The following is a 16,895-nucleotide window of genomic DNA, read 5'->3' on the forward strand; positions in this document are numbered from 1 at the left end:
GTGTGGCGAGTGTCGCAGACTGCTGACTCACCCGGTCTGTGGGAGGGTAGTGATGCAGTTAGTCTGCCTGTCCTAATTACATGCCTGGTAGGAAAATGGGTCTGATTGTTGTTCCTGCGTCCCGCTCGAGAAATTTGGACGAGGAGAAAAAAGCAAGAGAGAGAGGCTCCCAACAATATCCCGGCCAAGCTAAATTGATTGACTTGCATTGCTGCTTCATTTCTGACTCACTGGGCCACATGTTCCTCCTGTGAATAATGGCCCTCTATTCAGTGGCTCCAGTGTTGCTGTGTTAAGTACGAAGAGAGCCAACGTAATGACCCCCATGGTGAACGACTGCCTCGGCTCCAGCTGACTGTTCAAACAAACGATCATCCCAGCAGCATTCCACACACTTTGCTCATGAGGTGCAACTGATGAGACGTCCCTTCGGTTTTGAATGGTCTGTATTGATTGCACTACATTTGATATCGTCCAAAACGTTCAAAACAAGCAGCTTCGCCAGCAAATGATCTGGCTTCAGTTTTCCGTGGGATCTGGGGGTTTTGTGGGATTTGTGCAATCGCTCAAACTGCTCCAGACCCCTCGTGGATGAGGTAGCTGTTAATCACAGGCCAGTCATCGCATGCTTGGGGGCCTGAACTTTTCTCCTGGAAATGGAAGTCAGGCTTTCAGGAGCAGCATTTTTTATTTGATTTTACTACACCATTCAGGTTCTTTGCAGCCCAACAACCCGGTGTGGACTTTGTATGCTTTTTTAACAAAGCACTCTAGACCCACCAGCCCCGCTGCGCTCAGTTGTTCCTCCTCTCTGGCTCGATGACGAGGGCACGCCAGCCGAGTGCTTTGGGCTGCTGGCTGTCCGCTGTGGGAGCTCTGAGCGCTGGCTGACACTGGGATGTGAAACATGTTCCTGGTGGTTTCATCCCATTTCCTGCGCTGGTGTGCGGAGGACAAACCGCCCTGGCCATCGGGACAGCTGTGATTGGCACCTCCACCGTCCACCAACTCCTCGCCCCCCCCCCCCAGTCCCTGGGCCGGACGAGCTGGACACAGGTCTCCGCGGAATGAAAAGGATCGTTTCCGGCGCGGGTTTCCGGCAAGCTCTGTCTGCTGCTCCACGAGTTGCGCGCGCTGGCTGAGCGAGGAAGTGGTGAGGGGAGGGGGTGGCCGTGAGGCTGGGGGGTGGGGGTGGATGGGTGACTGCTGCTCTGCGGAGGAAGCTTGTGGCTAAACCGTCTCTGCTGCAGATCCGCGTGTTCTCCAGCTCCCCTGCGGGTCAAGATGAAAAGGCGAAGCAGCATCCCTGTCGCATTATATCAGCAAACGGCCCCCGCAAGGCCACGTACCTGCGGGGCGACTGGGCGGAGGGCACCCCGTGTCCCGCTGCCGATACAGTGACCGAGGAGCCGTGGAGCAGATGTGTGTGTCTGCCTGTCTAGCCCAGCGCAGGAATGCACCCCCGGAGGCCCTGGAGAGAGAGAGGCTCCTGTTGGACATGTGCTGAAAGTCTGCTCGCAGGCCGGAAGGGGCTGCTCTGCGGATCTGCCGGAGAGCCGAATTCCTCTTTTCCCCGTTTCCAGCCTGGTGGGATCTTTCACTCCCTCTCCAGGCTCTGATGTGTGTGACATCTCTGCAGTTAAAGTTCTTATCCAGGGCTCTTTCCCTTCCCTTGAAGAGTTTGCCTAAGTTTGCGAAACGTGCAGAAGCCTTTCCAGCGATCCGCTCATCCAGTGTGCAGCTGACTTGTTGCTCGGTTTTAATTTCTTCGGTCTTTGAAACAGCTCCCCCAAGTCAAAGGAGTAATTGAATCTGCAAGCTGTTGCCCCGAGCTTTAATCACAGACGCACACAGAGGCACGCACACACGCTTAATAACTCCCGCGCAGGAGATTGATGAGGCTGGCCCCCAGAGGGTGGCCGCGCTGCTGGGCTGCTAGCGTTGCAGAGGCTGTAATTGGAGAAATTGATTGCGTGCACATTGCAATTAAAATGACATTTGCTGATGAAAACATTTCTCCGCTGCGGAGGAGTCTTCGGGTCTGCACTGGGCCGGCAGCTCGCTGCCTCAGCACTGGTCGCCTTGGCGTTTCAGGTTCATAGCGATGGAAGCGAGAGGCGCTCTGTCCCCGAGCAGTCTGGTGCTCTCCCAGAGGTCAGCGTTTGCCCGGGTTAATGAGGTGCAGTGATTTAATCATGCCAAAAGAGGAGGGGTGGGACTCTCTAGGCACCTCACGGTTCGATTCGGTTTCGATTCAGGGTGCCACAATGCGATTCCAAATCGATTCTTGATGCATCTCGTTTTTTTTTGACTGCAGTAGGCAAGACACGAGCTGCCCTTCATCGGTGATGTAGTGCTCAGTAATAGTGATACAGGATTCTGTTGCAGTGAGCGTCCACGCATCACAGGTCACTGCCACCCTATTTGCTTTCTTCAATGATTCCAAAACCTGGAGTCATTGTAGAGCGTTGGGATTGGTTGGTATCCAGCAGCCATATCACCCTGCAACTCACAACTGGCAACCCACTGAAGCTAAACAGGTGTGAGCCTGGTCAGTACCTGGATGGGAGACCTCCTGGGAAAAACTAAGGTTGCTGCTGGAAGAGGTGTTAATGGGGCCAGCAGGGGGCGCTCACCCTGCAGTCCATGTGGGTCCTAATGCCCCAGTATAGTGACGGGGACACTATACTGTAAACAGGCGCCGTCCTTCGGGTGAGACGTAAAACCGAGGTCCTGACTCTCTGTGGTCAATAAAAATCCCAGGGCGTTTCTCGAAAAGAGTAGGGGTGTAACCCCGGCGTCCTGGCCAAATTTCCCATTGGCCCTTACCAATCATGGCCTCCTAATAATCCCCATCTATGAACTGGCTTCATTACTCTGCTCTCCTCCCCACTGATAGCTGGTGTGTGGGGAGTGTTCTGGCGCACTATGGCTGCCGTCACATCATCCAGGTGGGGCTGCACACTGGTGGTGGTGGAGGGGATCCCCATTACCTGTAAAGCGCTTTGAGTGGAGTGTCCAGAAAAGCGCTACATAAGTGTAAGCTATTATTATTATTTTATTTTTACTAGCCCGGGCTTTCAACAATGGCGTAGGGGCGTAAATCTTTTGCGATAAAACGTGCTCCAGACCTGGTGATTTGCTTCACCCATTCCGAACTATGTGGAAGCTTCGACACTTGTTCGGGGGTTCTCTGTTCGGCAGCAACAAGAACAGGCCGTTTTTCCTCCGACTCCGGATGGAAACGTGAAATACGATTTCGCATGCTCGTTGTATTCCCGAAATATTTTATCTTGGTATGACACAGCTTGCACACACACTGCGGGGCTCTTATCCAGTTCAGTTTTACCTTTTACTTCATAAAATCCCAAATGTGCCCATACAGTGGCTTTCCAAGCAGAGGGTGCAGGCTGGAGTTTTAGTTTTAGCTTAGTTTAGTTCAGATGTAAGCATGGTGCACTTGTTAACCTACACAGTACATCTTTACCTTTCACCACGCAATTAGTTTCCTCTTAAGCCCAGAAAACTAACCATTATTATTTTCTCTATTTGTCCTTTACTTTACCTTGTATTGTTGTTATCTGAAATGTTTAGTACCATGCATATTAAAAAAAAAAGTAAGAAATTGATTATGGAGTTTTGTGCATTGATGCAGAATGCATTCCCCCCCCCACCCCTACAACAGTGGTTGACAAAAAAGGAACTGTGCCCATGGCTATCATACTTCAGGGTCTTTCAGAAATAAATAAGGGCCTTTGGTTGCGGTACTGCAGGGAAATTCCAACTGAAGTGTGAATGCAGAGCGGCTGGTGATGTCATCGTGGATATAGCTATCGTTTTTTAGAGGATTTTTCTGGTCTACAGAGATCTGCACGGAGTACTGACATACAGAAGACATGATGGATGGATTAAGACCCTTATTCATTTATTCCTTTTTTTAAGTGTATAATGTTAGCATGCCCAGTGGGGTTGGGCAGCCAGTTGACCTTGGACCCCTAGTGGATTTTTCTCTCCTTACTAATGAGTTTTTGGTTCCTCTACTCCATTGTCTTCTGGTCTTTTCTGTTCCGTATTCACAACATGTATGGTCACATGCTTTGTTAAGCGCCTTGGGGCAACCTTGTTGTGAAAGGCGCTCTATACAAATCAATTAAATTGAATTGATGTGTCGCCAGGCTGCGGCGGGTGGATATTGAGTGGCCGCTGTGCGGTGGAGGGTGGCTGGATATTGCATTCGGCTTCCTTCCAGTGTAGCTGCACAGCTGGAGCATAACCCAGGAAGAGCTGTGGTGATTTCACGACAGCGGGGCCTGAAACACAAGGGCCTCCTTGCTCAGTTCGCTGGGAAAAAAAGGAAACTGCTGGGCGAGGTTACTGCCCGACCGGGGCGGGGTGTTGTGTCCGGTGAGCCCGGCGCCGTGGGGGGACGTCAGAGGCCGGAGCTCGAGGGGAGAGACGGAGCGCCTCTCCGTTCCATGCATGGCGTATGTGTCCCAAGCAAGGTGCCCCGCGTTCTGAACTTTGCTCCCACGCTGTGCGAACAGGGTATTCTGAATAAATCAGACTGCACCCTCGCTCTGTTTTTTTTCCGACAGCTTTTCTCACCTGTTGTGTGTCTGAGTGCGGAGTCCCATTATTTGCACTCTGAATCCTGCAGCTCTGTGCGAACTTGTCCAGGCCCTCCTGTCTTGATTGTTTTGCTGTCTGGACACGGTGTCTGCTCCCTGTATGCCAACAGAAAAGAAGCATTATTCCTTCCCAGGCAATTAGTTTGTGTTCTCGAAGACGCCTACTGGGGTCCCACGCAAATTATCTGCGTTCTGTAAAAAGGAGCACAATCTAAACATTGTGATTGAGCATGCATGGTTTTAACTTCTTGCTTGTTTTTTTTAAAGACAGCAGTTTAAGTAGTGGCATTATGTGTAGTGTAAGCGGCATGGATCCTCCAGTACCTTCACTTGTAAGACTGCCTTTTTGCAAAAACACAAGTGGAATTTTTGGAGGCCGGAATCAAAGGCTCTCGTTAAATAGAGTTCTAGTATAAGCCCCCCCCACCCAGCCCCACCCAGCCTGCTGCAGCACAGTGATCTCTTCTCTCTGCGCGCTGTGGTTCTCCACAGACGCTCCTCGAGCCAGCGCAGCCCGGGCCGAGCGAGGCAGGCCCTGGTCCAGGGCAGCCATCCAGCAGCCGAAACTCTATCCCACTCCCCCCCCGCTGTCCTCTGTGCTCTCCGGCAACCCCCCCCCCCCTCCAGCCTGTGGGTGCTGGCGCGCTGCCCATGTGAACGGGGCATGGCGCAGAGTGGGCAGCGGGGCCGCGCCTCTCTTGGGGTGTTTGTCTAGCGAGGGCCGCCGCCAGGAGGGGGCTCGGGGACAGGGGCTCAGCCAGCCGCGCCAGGAGAAGACAGCACAGTTGTGCAACACAGTGGAGAAAACAATCGCACCCCGGCTTCAGGGAGATTTCACATCCCACTTGGTGTCAGATTCCATGTAAAAAATAAAACCAGGATCCGATTTCTCTATAGACATCCATTGACAGGATTTTATCTCTAGTGCTTTATAATATGCGTGGAGATCTTTAAAAACTAAGCAAGTGCCAATGAAACAGCCTGTATTCTAATGGGAAACTCTGCTTGTGTTGGTGTGGACTGTTAGAGGGGCAGCAGGTACGATCAGCTGTACAGCATTCTGATACACCAAGGTTGAGAGGTCTGACACTGTGTTCTGTGTAGGAATCTACTGGAATAGCTCCAAGCAGGCCAAGAAACTGCGTTTATATAGAACTTACACTGAAATAACTCTCAAGAGAAACCGGCTAGAATATTTCTATATAGATGGTTTTCTCATATGTCTGCGCTGCTGGCTCTTTCCCAACAAAAACTGTGCATTTAGTTTGATGGAGTTATAAATGTACCTACTGGCCCAAACCCCAAAAAGGCTTAATTTGTTATTAATGGCTGAAGGGACTATAAACGATGTGTTTGAAAGGGTGAAATTATATACATATTGAATTGTGGAAAGCAAAAATTAATATTTAGAGAAAAATGAATACATTTTAGAGAATCCTTATTAATTATTTTTCAGCTGGTGCAAGGAACTCAATATCTGGATTTTGTTTTCAGGCCTACTGGATTTTCAGTGCAGGAGTTTCTTATCTTGTGTTTATGTAGCGATTTTCTTGCGGCACGCAGTGGTTTTGAATGAGGCTTACTGTGCTGTCAGTTTTTGATAGCTCAAGGCATGTGCCTTTATGTTTGAGTTGGTGCCTTAAATACCTGACATACTCTGGGCTGAGGTTCGGAACAACTCCGCTTGTTTCACTTGCGGGATGAGAAGGATCACAGCTTCGAGATTCCCTGCAGAGGGAGATGCTGTGTCCTATGGCTCTCAGGACTGCGAGATGCACGGGGAGCAGATTCTCCGGCCTGTTAGGAGGTGGAATCGGGCTGCTCCTGTCTGCCTGTTATAGGGTTGTGTCCCTCTTTCTGGTCACCCCCAGTTCTTCTTCGTCATTGTGTGGCTCCTGCTGAAACTCATTTGCCTACTTTGCCTGAGAAGAGAGTTGGAATCGGTGTGTGTTCACTCTCTGGAGCTCCTGGGGTGCTCTGTGTGTGTGTTCACTCTCTGGAGCTCCTGGAGAGCTCTGTGTGTGTGTGTGTGTGTTCACTCTCTGGAGCTCCTGGGGTGCTCTGTGTGTGTGTGTGTGTTCACTCTCTGGAGCTCCTGGGGTGCTCTGTGTGTGAGTGCGCATGTTCACTCTCTGGAGTTCCTGGAGAGCTCTGTGTGTGAGTGTGTGTGTTCACTCTCTGGAGCTCCTGGAGAGCTCTGTGTGTGTGTGTGTGTGTTCACTCTCTGGAGCTCCTGGAGAGCTCTGTGTGTGTGTGTGTGTTCACTCTCTGGAGCTCCTGGAGAGCTCTGTGTGTGAGTGTGCGTGTTCACTCTCTGGAGCTCCTGGAGAGCTCTGTGTGTGAGTGTGCGTGTTCACTCTCTGGAGCTCCTGGAGAGCTCTGTGTGTGTGTGTTCACTCTCTGGAGCTCCTGGAGAGCTCTGTGTGGGAGTGTGCATGTTCACTCTCTGGAGCTCCTGGAGAGCTCTGTGTGGGAGTGTGCGTGTTCATTCTCTGGAGCTCCTGGAGAGCTCTGTGTGTGAGTGTGCGTGTTCACTCTCTGGAGCTCCTGGAGAGCTCTGTGTGTGAGTGTGCGTGTTCACTCTCTGGAGCTCCTGGAGAGCTCTGTGTGGGAGTGTGCGTGTTCACTCTCTGGAGCTCCTGGAGAGCTCTGTGTGTGTTCACTGCCCGTCTTCCTCACCAGGGAGCGCAGCTGCCTGTGGGCAGTGGTCCTGGGTCACATTCCTGTGCCTCGCAGCTTCGATACTGATGTGGCTTCCGGCCAGATGGATGCACACACAATCTCAGAAGGATCCGGTCTTTCCTGGGACGTGTGGGATAGCACTGCATGTGCAAAACAGTGCGCAGAGCCTGTGGTGCCCAAGTCTATATTTTATCAAGGAGTCCTGGGCCGCAAGAGAGAGACATGAGAACTGCAGGAAGCTCTGATCAGAGATTTTGGATGTATAAACATGTCAGTCTTTAGTCTTTAAATAGCGAAACAGTGCTGTAAAAATATGATCATAATTAAGTGTATTTAAGAAGTAGGTCTTTACTTGGCGCCATAAATGGTTTCCTCATTTCCATTTGGAGATGGTTTCCAACAGCTTGCTTGTGATGATTTTTTTTTTATAATGGGAGACATCTGTTTGAAAGTACAGACCCCAGATTGTGCCCACTTATATATGGAAGAGGTTCGTCTTTCATGCTAATTGCAGCGTGAGGGCAGAGACGCCAGCCATTCGGAGCCCACCCCCCAGACAGGGGTGGTCTTGGGTACCGCGTGTAACCGAGATCTGCACATTCACGGCAGCTGATGTCAATCAAGTGACTCAAGCTTGCAGTCTTGCGCTTTGGCCTTGATGTGCTAGCGTTCCCCACTCCCGGCCCTGTGCTTGGGTGAGCCTGATGCCCATTTTTGTTCTGTTGGATTTTCAGTGGGTTCCTGCCTGGGGGGTTACTCGAGGTATCGGCTGCAGTTATTCTGCTTGGCGTTTCTGAATTTGTTCTTAAAGGCGCATTCTTCTTGTAGATGAAAATATTTGAAAGATATGAAGTGATGAAGAGGGTGGCTGGCCACTGTGAACCCGCGTGAGGCCGAGACCCTGGTGGGGACTCTGGCGTCTGTTGTCCAGTGTCCAGTGTCCAGTGTCCAGTGTGCAGTGTCTGGAGATGCGGGACTCTGAAGCTAGGTGTGCAGGCAGAGTGGTCTAGGTGCTGTCCAGCTGGAAGAAGTCTTTCAAAATATGCATCTGTGCCATGTTTATCTGTATGTAAGTGTGGATATCTATGCAAAATTCAGGAAATCAAAGGAGTGTTTCATGTAAATCATTTATTATAAAACATTGGCTTAGTAGTGTGGACTGGGTTCTCATTATAGTGTTTTTTTTGTCTACAGTCAAGTACCTTTTTAATGTGGTTTGTACAGTTGTCTGCCAAATACACCAGGTGGTACTTGTGCATGTACTATGCCATGGTATACGAGCATGTGCTCTTGTGTTTCTCCCAGGCTGGACCATGGGGGGTGTCGTGTTAACCAGAGCACAACAAGGGCTGATGAATCATAGACCATTCATTGAGAGGTCCCCTGCCTGTCTCCATAATCTATGGCAGGTCTCTGTGCCCTCCTCCAATTGCAGCACTTTTATCAGACTGATCCTCCAAGAGCAGCTATGCCCGTGGGCGCCAGTCCTTGCAGTGGGCCGCTGCCAGTGACCGGGCGACCCACAGAGTGAGCAACCCTGGCCACCTTCGCATCTGCTCTGCCTGACGCCACTCTCGTTAGCTCTGCCCTGCCCTGTGATTTATGCTTTTTGTCGGCCATTTTCTCTGCCTGCGCTGCAGTGGTGTGAGTCTCTTGGCCAGGCTGTCATAGTAACTGAGAGTTAGTTATCAGCTGGGACTTTGCTTCATTTCATTTCTGAGTCCATTTTAATTAGGTTGTTGTTAATACAGTTGGATGCACTTATCCAAGACAAGTACAGTGGATACAAATCTAATCAGTCAGGCCACTTGTATCAGTACAGCCCACCTTCCTTTTCAATAAACCAACAAATCATTGATTTACTCTATTGGGTACGGTAAGGTAAACCCTTGTTTAACAGACTAATAGAGGGGAAGGGGTGTTCCTAATATCTGTTAAATCACTATTGATGTTTTTCAGCCCCAAAACACACTATGACATGAGAAACAGAATTTCATAATTACATAACATAAATAACATTACATAATTATATATACTACATGCAGGCCTCTGGACCTTTTGACTTTAACAATTGCAATCAATGAAGTCATTGAAAATAGCTCCTGTGTCTTTTTTATCAGAGATATACAAGCTGTTTAGTTAATGTGATGTAAATATACTGTATAAAATTTACTAAATCATATGGAACACAAACAGCACCCATCTTAAGCAGCTGACCTACCCCTATTGGGCACCATTGATAGTCCTGAATTGTAAACTATGTAGTAGTACATTTTTCGTTGTTTTATTATTTGTCCATTTTACAGAGTTTTTTTAACTTATTGTTAGCATTTTAAAACATGTTAAAATGAATGTATTTTTTTAATGTGTTAAATCCTATGAAACACAGACTCCTGTCGTAAGCAGCTCACCCACCACTGTGCCGTTAGCCCTGTACTTTGCCCGTTATTACGGGGAAAGTCCGGTACTTCTGAGTGCTTCATAGCCGAAATTCCCCTTCGGCTGGTTTTTTCTGTTAGAACCGGAGCCCGTTGAGGTGACGTCTGTTAAACTGGGGGTTCGCTGTGTTTTTGGTTTGTAAGTGGGCTGGACTTCAGCGCTGCGCCCGACCCTCACGAGCCTGTGTCTGTGTGCCGCAGGTGTACCTGAAGGCCCCCATGATCCTGAACGGCGTGTGTGTCATCTGGAGGGGCTGGATCGACCTGCAGCGTCTGGATGGGATGGGCTGTCTGGAGTTCGACGAGGAGAGGGCTCAGGTACTGCCTTTCTGCTCCTCCTCTCGGGCTCAATTCCCAGCGGCGTCTGCCGGCAGGTTGGAAAGGGCCACCGGGTCGTCCAAGACATACCTGGGCACTGTATCCAGTATCCAGAGCGCGGACATGGCCGATCATCGCTACGGACCTTAGCTGTCTCAGCATCATGATGATGATCTGAGGAGGGAGACCTGCAGGCTTTTCCTTCGGATTGTTAAGGCATGACTTCATCTCTTAATACGCCTGCAGCCCCTGTGTATTGCACTCTGTCAGTCAGGGGGCTCCAAGCGCCCTTAATAAAGTGATCTTCTATGGACACTATAGCCAAAAGCCAGTCCAGAACTGCAGGAACCAGGCCACTCCCAGATCAGCCCATTTTCACGGGCCGATACAAAATCGGTTTTATTTTCGGCCACTTTCTGCACCGCCGAGTCCTGATCTGTAGGTTGGAGATCGGGATGCGGTAGCGCTGTGTTTATCAGTAGCGGTCAGTTCACTGCATCCCTCTGCCCGTGTGTCCATGCAGCAAGAGGACGCCCTGGCCCAGCAGGCCTTCGAGGAGGCGCGGAGGAGGACCCGGGACTTCGAGGACAGGGACCGCTCTCACCGAGAGGACATGGAGGTGAGGGGGGGGGGGCGTTAGTCAGCCATGCTCAAACGATCCACCTCTTTAGTCTCCCCAACAAAGTGGAGCTTCCAGTTTCTTCCAAGCCAGGCTAGCTGACTAGCAGGTATATCTGTGGGCATGCTGTGTCTGGTGCTTGGTGTTTCTGATCCATGGTCCTAAAGCTGCTCATTTCTAGAGCATGTTTTACAAATGTGATAAGGCCTTTCAGTCCAGGTTGCAGTAGTCTCATTGCTCATTGATCAGAGGGTCTTTACCAGTGTTTTCCTGAAGAGTTCATGAGCCTGAGCGTGGAATGACATTCTCTCAGAGACCAGGCTGGCTCTGTGGTCTCTTGTGAGGAACTCTTACACAAGTTCCTTTTTGATCTCTTTATCATGTAATGTATCAAGAGCTTTTACCCCACTTGGAATCTCACTTGTTTCCTGCGGCTGACAGGGTGACCTTTGACGCTCTGCTTTCAAGGCAGGGCATTGTTTCTTAGCGTGTCCTGAGTGATTTGCCATGACAGTGAGTGTGGGAATCGTCAGAGAGCTCCATTCTGGTAGCAACAGGCTGCGCCCAGCTAGGCCGGCTCAGTGTAGCTCAGGGGCACAGAGTTGTGTTCTGTAGTCACTAAACAACAGGTTTTTGGACCCTCTCAGAGCAAAATTCTGGACCTCTTGATAGAATTCCAGGACCATGGCTGGACACTTTGAGACCTGACCCTATTATCCAGCTCAGAAACTGGAGTTGCTTCAAAGACGTCTCTCAGACACTGGAGATGCTAGTTTCGCCTGCCAGTAAACATAAAAGCAAGCTCATCTTGGATTACAGGACAATCCTTGCGCATTGCGATCCTGTGTTTTTGATTAAAGTAAAATGTGTGAGGTTTTGTGTTTGGGGGGGGGGTGTTCATTCTCTCTCAGCCAGTCAGTGAATACCCTTCTCCTCCACATTTGCGTACACTTCAGAAACAGCAGGAATAGGGAATATCATGGAAGACTGATCAAGGACGAGGGGTTCCAGGCTTTCGGGGGGGGCTGGGGGCTCAGCGGATGTCCCAACAGTGAGCTGCAGGACAGCTGTGTCGAATCAGATCCCCTTCCTGTGCGCCGCCGCAGCCAGGGAGAGGGGCAGAGCCACGCAGGACGGCCGGTCTCTGCCTCGGCCTCTCGCCCAGCGGCCGGGGAAGGGAGCCATCCTCCTGGGCGCCTCTAATAGAGACCAGACCCGGCTGCGCCCCGCCCCTCGCCCCCCGGGGAGCAGGCTGCAAGGCCTGCTGGGAACCAGCCGCCCCAGCCTGGCAACACATGACAGTCTCTCCTTCTGTTGAAGCCAGAAACCTTTCTGAATTCATTTTTCGAAACCTCACCATTGCCTTTTGCGACAAACTGCAGCATTTTAGACCTATGAGCTTCAGGCGTTTTTATTTTTTAATAGGGATTGGGTGTTTGGGAATAACGCTGACAGCACAAAGAGTTTCGGTCACTGTAACACCAGATCCTTCTGCTGTTGTAAGAAGGAGAATGTTCAACAGTCACATGGTCTTCTTGAACCTATAATTTGTTTTTCCAAAAGGGAACGTAAAATCGTTATTACTGCTTTTGATTTTTAACTGATTTTCCTCCTCGCACTTTGGAGATGCAGTAAAAACTGCAGGCCTGTGAGATGCAGAAGGAAGCAGCACTGTGGACTCCAGAGACATGGTGCCTCCTAATTCGTACCGAGAGCCAAGAGCCCTGCTCTCTCCCGCCTCGGTCTGATTGTGATCCTGAGAGAGATTTAGCAAAGATTCTGGCCTTTCAGTCAGTTCAAGGAGGTATCCTGGGGAAGTTAAATAGTTTTCCTTTTAAGGAAAGTCAACATTTATCAATTTGTATGACTGGAGATGTAAAACGAGACACAAATTCTACAGCTGAGCCATTTTTGAATTATTAGAAGCAGCATGGTCTATAAATCAGATTAGTGAGAGAAATATGCGCTCAGAGTGAAAGTATTAATATATAATTAGTATTGATCTTTTTGATTAGGCTTACCCATCTGTCAGGCCCAATCTAACCTCTATTGACTGGAGATACGCCACTCCACTCTCCACAATCAATACTGCGCTCCTGTCCACTCTGGCAGAATGTAAATTAATCGTGTCTGGCCTCTGGCCTGTCAGGTGCGTCTGCAGCAGTGCTGTGAGTTACTGGCCTCTGGCCTGTCAGGTGCGTCTGCAGCAGTGCTGTGAGTTACTGGCCTCTGGCCTGTCAGGTGCGTCTGCAGCAGTGCTGTGAGTTACTGGCCTCTGGCCTGTCAGGTGCGTCTGCAGCAGTGCTGTGAGTTACTGGCCTCTGGCCTGTCAGGTGCGTCTGCAGCAGTGCTGTGAGTTACTGGCCTCTGGCCTGTCAGGTGCGTCTGCAGCAGTGCTGTGAGTTACTGGCCTCTGGCCTGTCAGGTGCGTCTGCAGCAGTGCTGTGAGTTACTGGCCTCTGGCCTGTCAGGTGCGTCTGCAGCAGTGCTGTGAGTTACTGGCCTCTGGCCTGTCAGGTGCGTCTGCAGCAGTGCTGTGAGTTACTGGCCTCTGGCCTGTCAGGTGCGTCTGCAGCAGTGCTGTGAGTTACTGGCCTCTGGCCTGTCAGGTGCGTCTGCAGCAGTGCTGTGAGTTACTGGCCTCTGGCCTGTCAGGTGCGTCTGCAGCAGTGCTGTGAGTTACTGGCCTCTGGCCTGTCAGGTGCGTCTGCAGCAGTGCTGTGAGTTACTGGCCTCTGGCCTGTCAGGTGCGTCTGCAGCAGTGCTGTGAGTTATTGGCCTCTGGCCTGTCAGGTGCGTCTGCAGCAGTGCTGTGAGTTACTGGCCTCTGGACTGGAGTGTAGATGTCACTGAGCTAAAGAGACCAGGAGGTGTCCATGTGACTCCACAGAGCAGGGGTCCCGAGACAGAGGGGCTGTGCTTCGTTCTCGCACAGCTGCAGCTGATTAACGGGGAATGTGGGAAACCTGTGTCTGGGCATCCCAGGTTGAGGATCTGGTTGTTTGTGTAGCAGGAGAGTGTGTGTGTGTGGAGACTACACACTGAGCTGTGTTTCTTCTGAATCCTCACCTGAACTGCTGAGGTCTGTCAGCTGCAACAGAGCTGTGAAAAGCCAGGTTACACACAGAGGAGTGCAGCAGCTGAGTGACTGCTGCTGGTATGCCCACTCCGCAGGAAAGAATCGTATGAAAGCCTGTGGCTGATAACACTGATCCTCAAACTTCCTTCGCATCCTGTCCACCAGAGAGCCGGCGCTGAGTCCGAGCTACGAACAGCCGTCTGCAGTGGCCATCTTTTTAAGTTTGTCGTGGGTGTTTCATTTTTTTTTTCTATATGAGCATTATTTCTGCATTTCTGATCTTTTTTTTTTGTAGTTCTGCCCCCCTGAACACCCACACATACACAAAACAGATTTTTTTTTTAGCATCCCGCAGAAGCCGTTTTTTTTCTTCAGGGCTGTTGTGCCTTCTGCCGGTCAGTATGCTGTAGTGCAGCTATTTCAGTTCGTGTAGGGTAACCGTGACTCGCTCTCTCTGGACAGGCGCGGCGGCAGCAGGACCCCAGCCCCGGCTCCAACATGGGCGGCGGCGAAGACAGGACCTTGCGCTAAGCGCCCCCTGCTGTCCGGCTGTGAGAATGCAGGCGTTTCGGCCGGCTTTCAACTCGCCAGCGTCTGAGTGGAACAGGAGACCAAAGTCCAGGGGGCTGGAGGGGTGTTGCTGGTCCTTTGTCTGGCCGGGGGGGGGGGAGGGAGGGGGCAGGCTGGCTGAGACCTCTCCCCCAGGGGTTTGCACTATGTTTTAAGTTATATTACCCACCAATTTTCTATCGTATGCATGGAGCTTGTAACACCTCTTCTGCAGGTTTTTTAAAATTCTTTTGTTTCTTATGCAAGCTTATTATTTTAAGCATTATTTTAATAATGGCATTTGATTATTTTTTATTAACAGTTTGTGTGACAAGTCAGGATGTTTACTTTTTCTTTGTTTTATATATATATATGTAGGTCAAAAATTGTTCCTGGTTTATTGCGGGATTTCCGTGAAAAGAAAAAAAATCAGTTTTTAAAGAAAAAGGAAGAAAAATAACCTGCTGGTGAAGAACACTTCCTTGTGTTTTCTGAGTTTTTCACTTCTCGCGCTCTGTCTCCTTTTGCTGTCTGACTGAAGCGTGTGTGAAAATGCTTAAAGCAGAAACAGCAGCACAGATCCACATTAGTCACTGTAGCTCAGAGCATGCTCATTGCAAGACAAGTTCACCCCCTTCTCCTTTCTGGAGAGGCCTCACTCACTGTTCAACTGATCTGTCTTTAATCGCTCTGTGGAATCAGTGTTCGTGCGCACAGTGGCAGTGGATTTTTAAAAATCAAAAATGTTGCATTTCTGGCATTCCCAGCCCTGTTTAAAACTTTAAAGGATCAAGGATTTAGCACAAAGACCCTTTGGATACATTTGAAAAATGCACAGTATTTGGAAATCTGTATACCGAATAATTAGAGCTGGAATTTGGAAACTAAACTGCTGAAAACAAAGGTATAGCTTTATTAAATGTAGGTCAGCTCCTGTCTCTCATGTTGGAGATCTTGCCAAACTCTCGCGAGGCATGGAGGAGAGAGTAAGGCTGACATTCAGGAAGGGGAGATAACTGCTTATTCAGCTGGAATTACATTAAAGCCAAGCTGCACAGAGGCCACACCAGGAGAAAACTGAGCAAGCTGAGCAGCTTTGTAAAGGTCCAAGCTCCCCCTCAGTAAAGCTGCCAGGGGTGCTAAGAGTCGAGTTGACAGGGATCGGGTGAAAATGTCCAGCCTTCTTAGCCAACGGTTGCATTGTATCGTGTTTTGTGGCTTTTGCAAAGGCTTCCAATTTAAAATGTTATTTTGGAGCGAGGCCCTTGGAGATCGGCAGCAGGGGATGGTTTCTGTATTTTAAGGGAGGGGACTGTGATGTAATGTTGGAAGGAGCCACGAACGTGCTTGTGAGGGGGATGGGGGAGAGGGGGCGAGGGGGGGAGCGCAGGACCGGCGTGCAGGAGGAAAGGCAGGGGGAGATGGGTTGTGCGCCTGCGGAGTCCTCACCGTGCTTCTTTAGCACTGTTTTTACTTGCAGGGCTCTGACAGCAAAGACCCACAGGACTGGGTCTTGTTAGCAGCACAGCGCGTTTCTCTCGCAGCCTGTCCTTCTGTGTCTTTTTCTATGGATTTCAAACCATAATCTGGAAACGCCTGCGTCTTTTTTAAACTCCATTTAACGGACAGTCTGGGTCCGATTTATATTCAACCCACAAACCAAACTGTTGTTTTTTGCAATAGTGCTGTAGCATATATTATACACCAGAACTGTTTATGCAACCTACCTCCAGCTACTACCAAAAAGCGGATTTGGGTTTTATTATTTGGGTGTTTTTGCTGGTTGGTGTTTTTTTGTTGGAACGTGAAGAGCAGGCCTGGCTGAAGAGAGCCTGGGTTGACCTCTGACCTCTCCCATCAGTGATTGCTGACATGCCTGTGCTCTGCCCATGTCCCGTCTTAGTGCTGGCATTAAGATGAGGGTTCACTCCCTGCTGGTTAGCTTTCTTCTTTCCTTTTTTATTTTTTATTTACTTAATTCTGTTAAGTTATTGACACAAGTGGAGCCTTGTTTTCCATTCCTGGAATGAAGAAGTGGCAACTTGTTGTTTGTCCTTCAGGAGTTGCCTTAAGTGATGAAATTGCTTTTGCTGTCTTTTTTTGTTCTTGTATTATTACATCTGAAGTGTTTAATGTTTGTTTTTCCTTTTTTCTTAATAAACTTGTATCAAACAGACATGGCCTCTTGTTTGCTGTCATGTTATCCATACTTAAGCTCAAATGGAAAGGTGCTGAGGCTCCTTCAGGGCAGAGTGGGTCAGAGCGCCCTGAAGCTGCCCGAGCAGGAAATTGGCAAGAGTGGTCCAGCGTTACCAACTTGCCTCCGGCTCCTGGATGTCCGGAGCACCTCTGGTGGAGGTGACTTTGTTTTTGGAGGCTGTACCTACACCTGTGCTGGACTTGTCCAATCTCTGAGAAGCATCCAGGTGACAGTTGGGAGATCATGGGTTTCTCATGAAGCTTTTGATGACCCTTCACATGTAGGAAGTACTTGGAGAAAAAGCAAACAAAAGCCTGGATATGTGTGTCTGACTGACAGAGGTAATCCCAAAAACTCCACAGATCACACGCCGACAGGTACA

General features: G+C 49.8%; 1 protein-coding gene across 1 annotated transcript in view; it reads left to right on the top strand.

The window, feature by feature from the left end:
• The window catches only part of cbfb (core-binding factor subunit beta), a 28,378-nt gene extending 11,889 nt beyond the window's left edge, over positions 1-16,489 (top strand). The window contains exons 4-6 of the mRNA XM_006641505.3: positions 9,950-10,066; positions 10,590-10,685; positions 14,227-16,489. Coding sequence (XP_006641568.1) covers positions 9,950-10,066; positions 10,590-10,685; positions 14,227-14,295 — 282 coding nt within the window. The 3' untranslated portion in view covers positions 14,296-16,489. The remainder of the gene's footprint in view (positions 1-9,949; positions 10,067-10,589; positions 10,686-14,226) is intronic.
• Positions 16,490-16,895: the final 406 nt, after the last annotated feature.

This window comes from Lepisosteus oculatus, chromosome 20 (assembly GCF_040954835.1).
Source record: "Lepisosteus oculatus isolate fLepOcu1 chromosome 20, fLepOcu1.hap2, whole genome shotgun sequence".
NCBI classification, from domain to species: domain Eukaryota; kingdom Metazoa; phylum Chordata; class Actinopteri; order Semionotiformes; family Lepisosteidae; genus Lepisosteus; species Lepisosteus oculatus.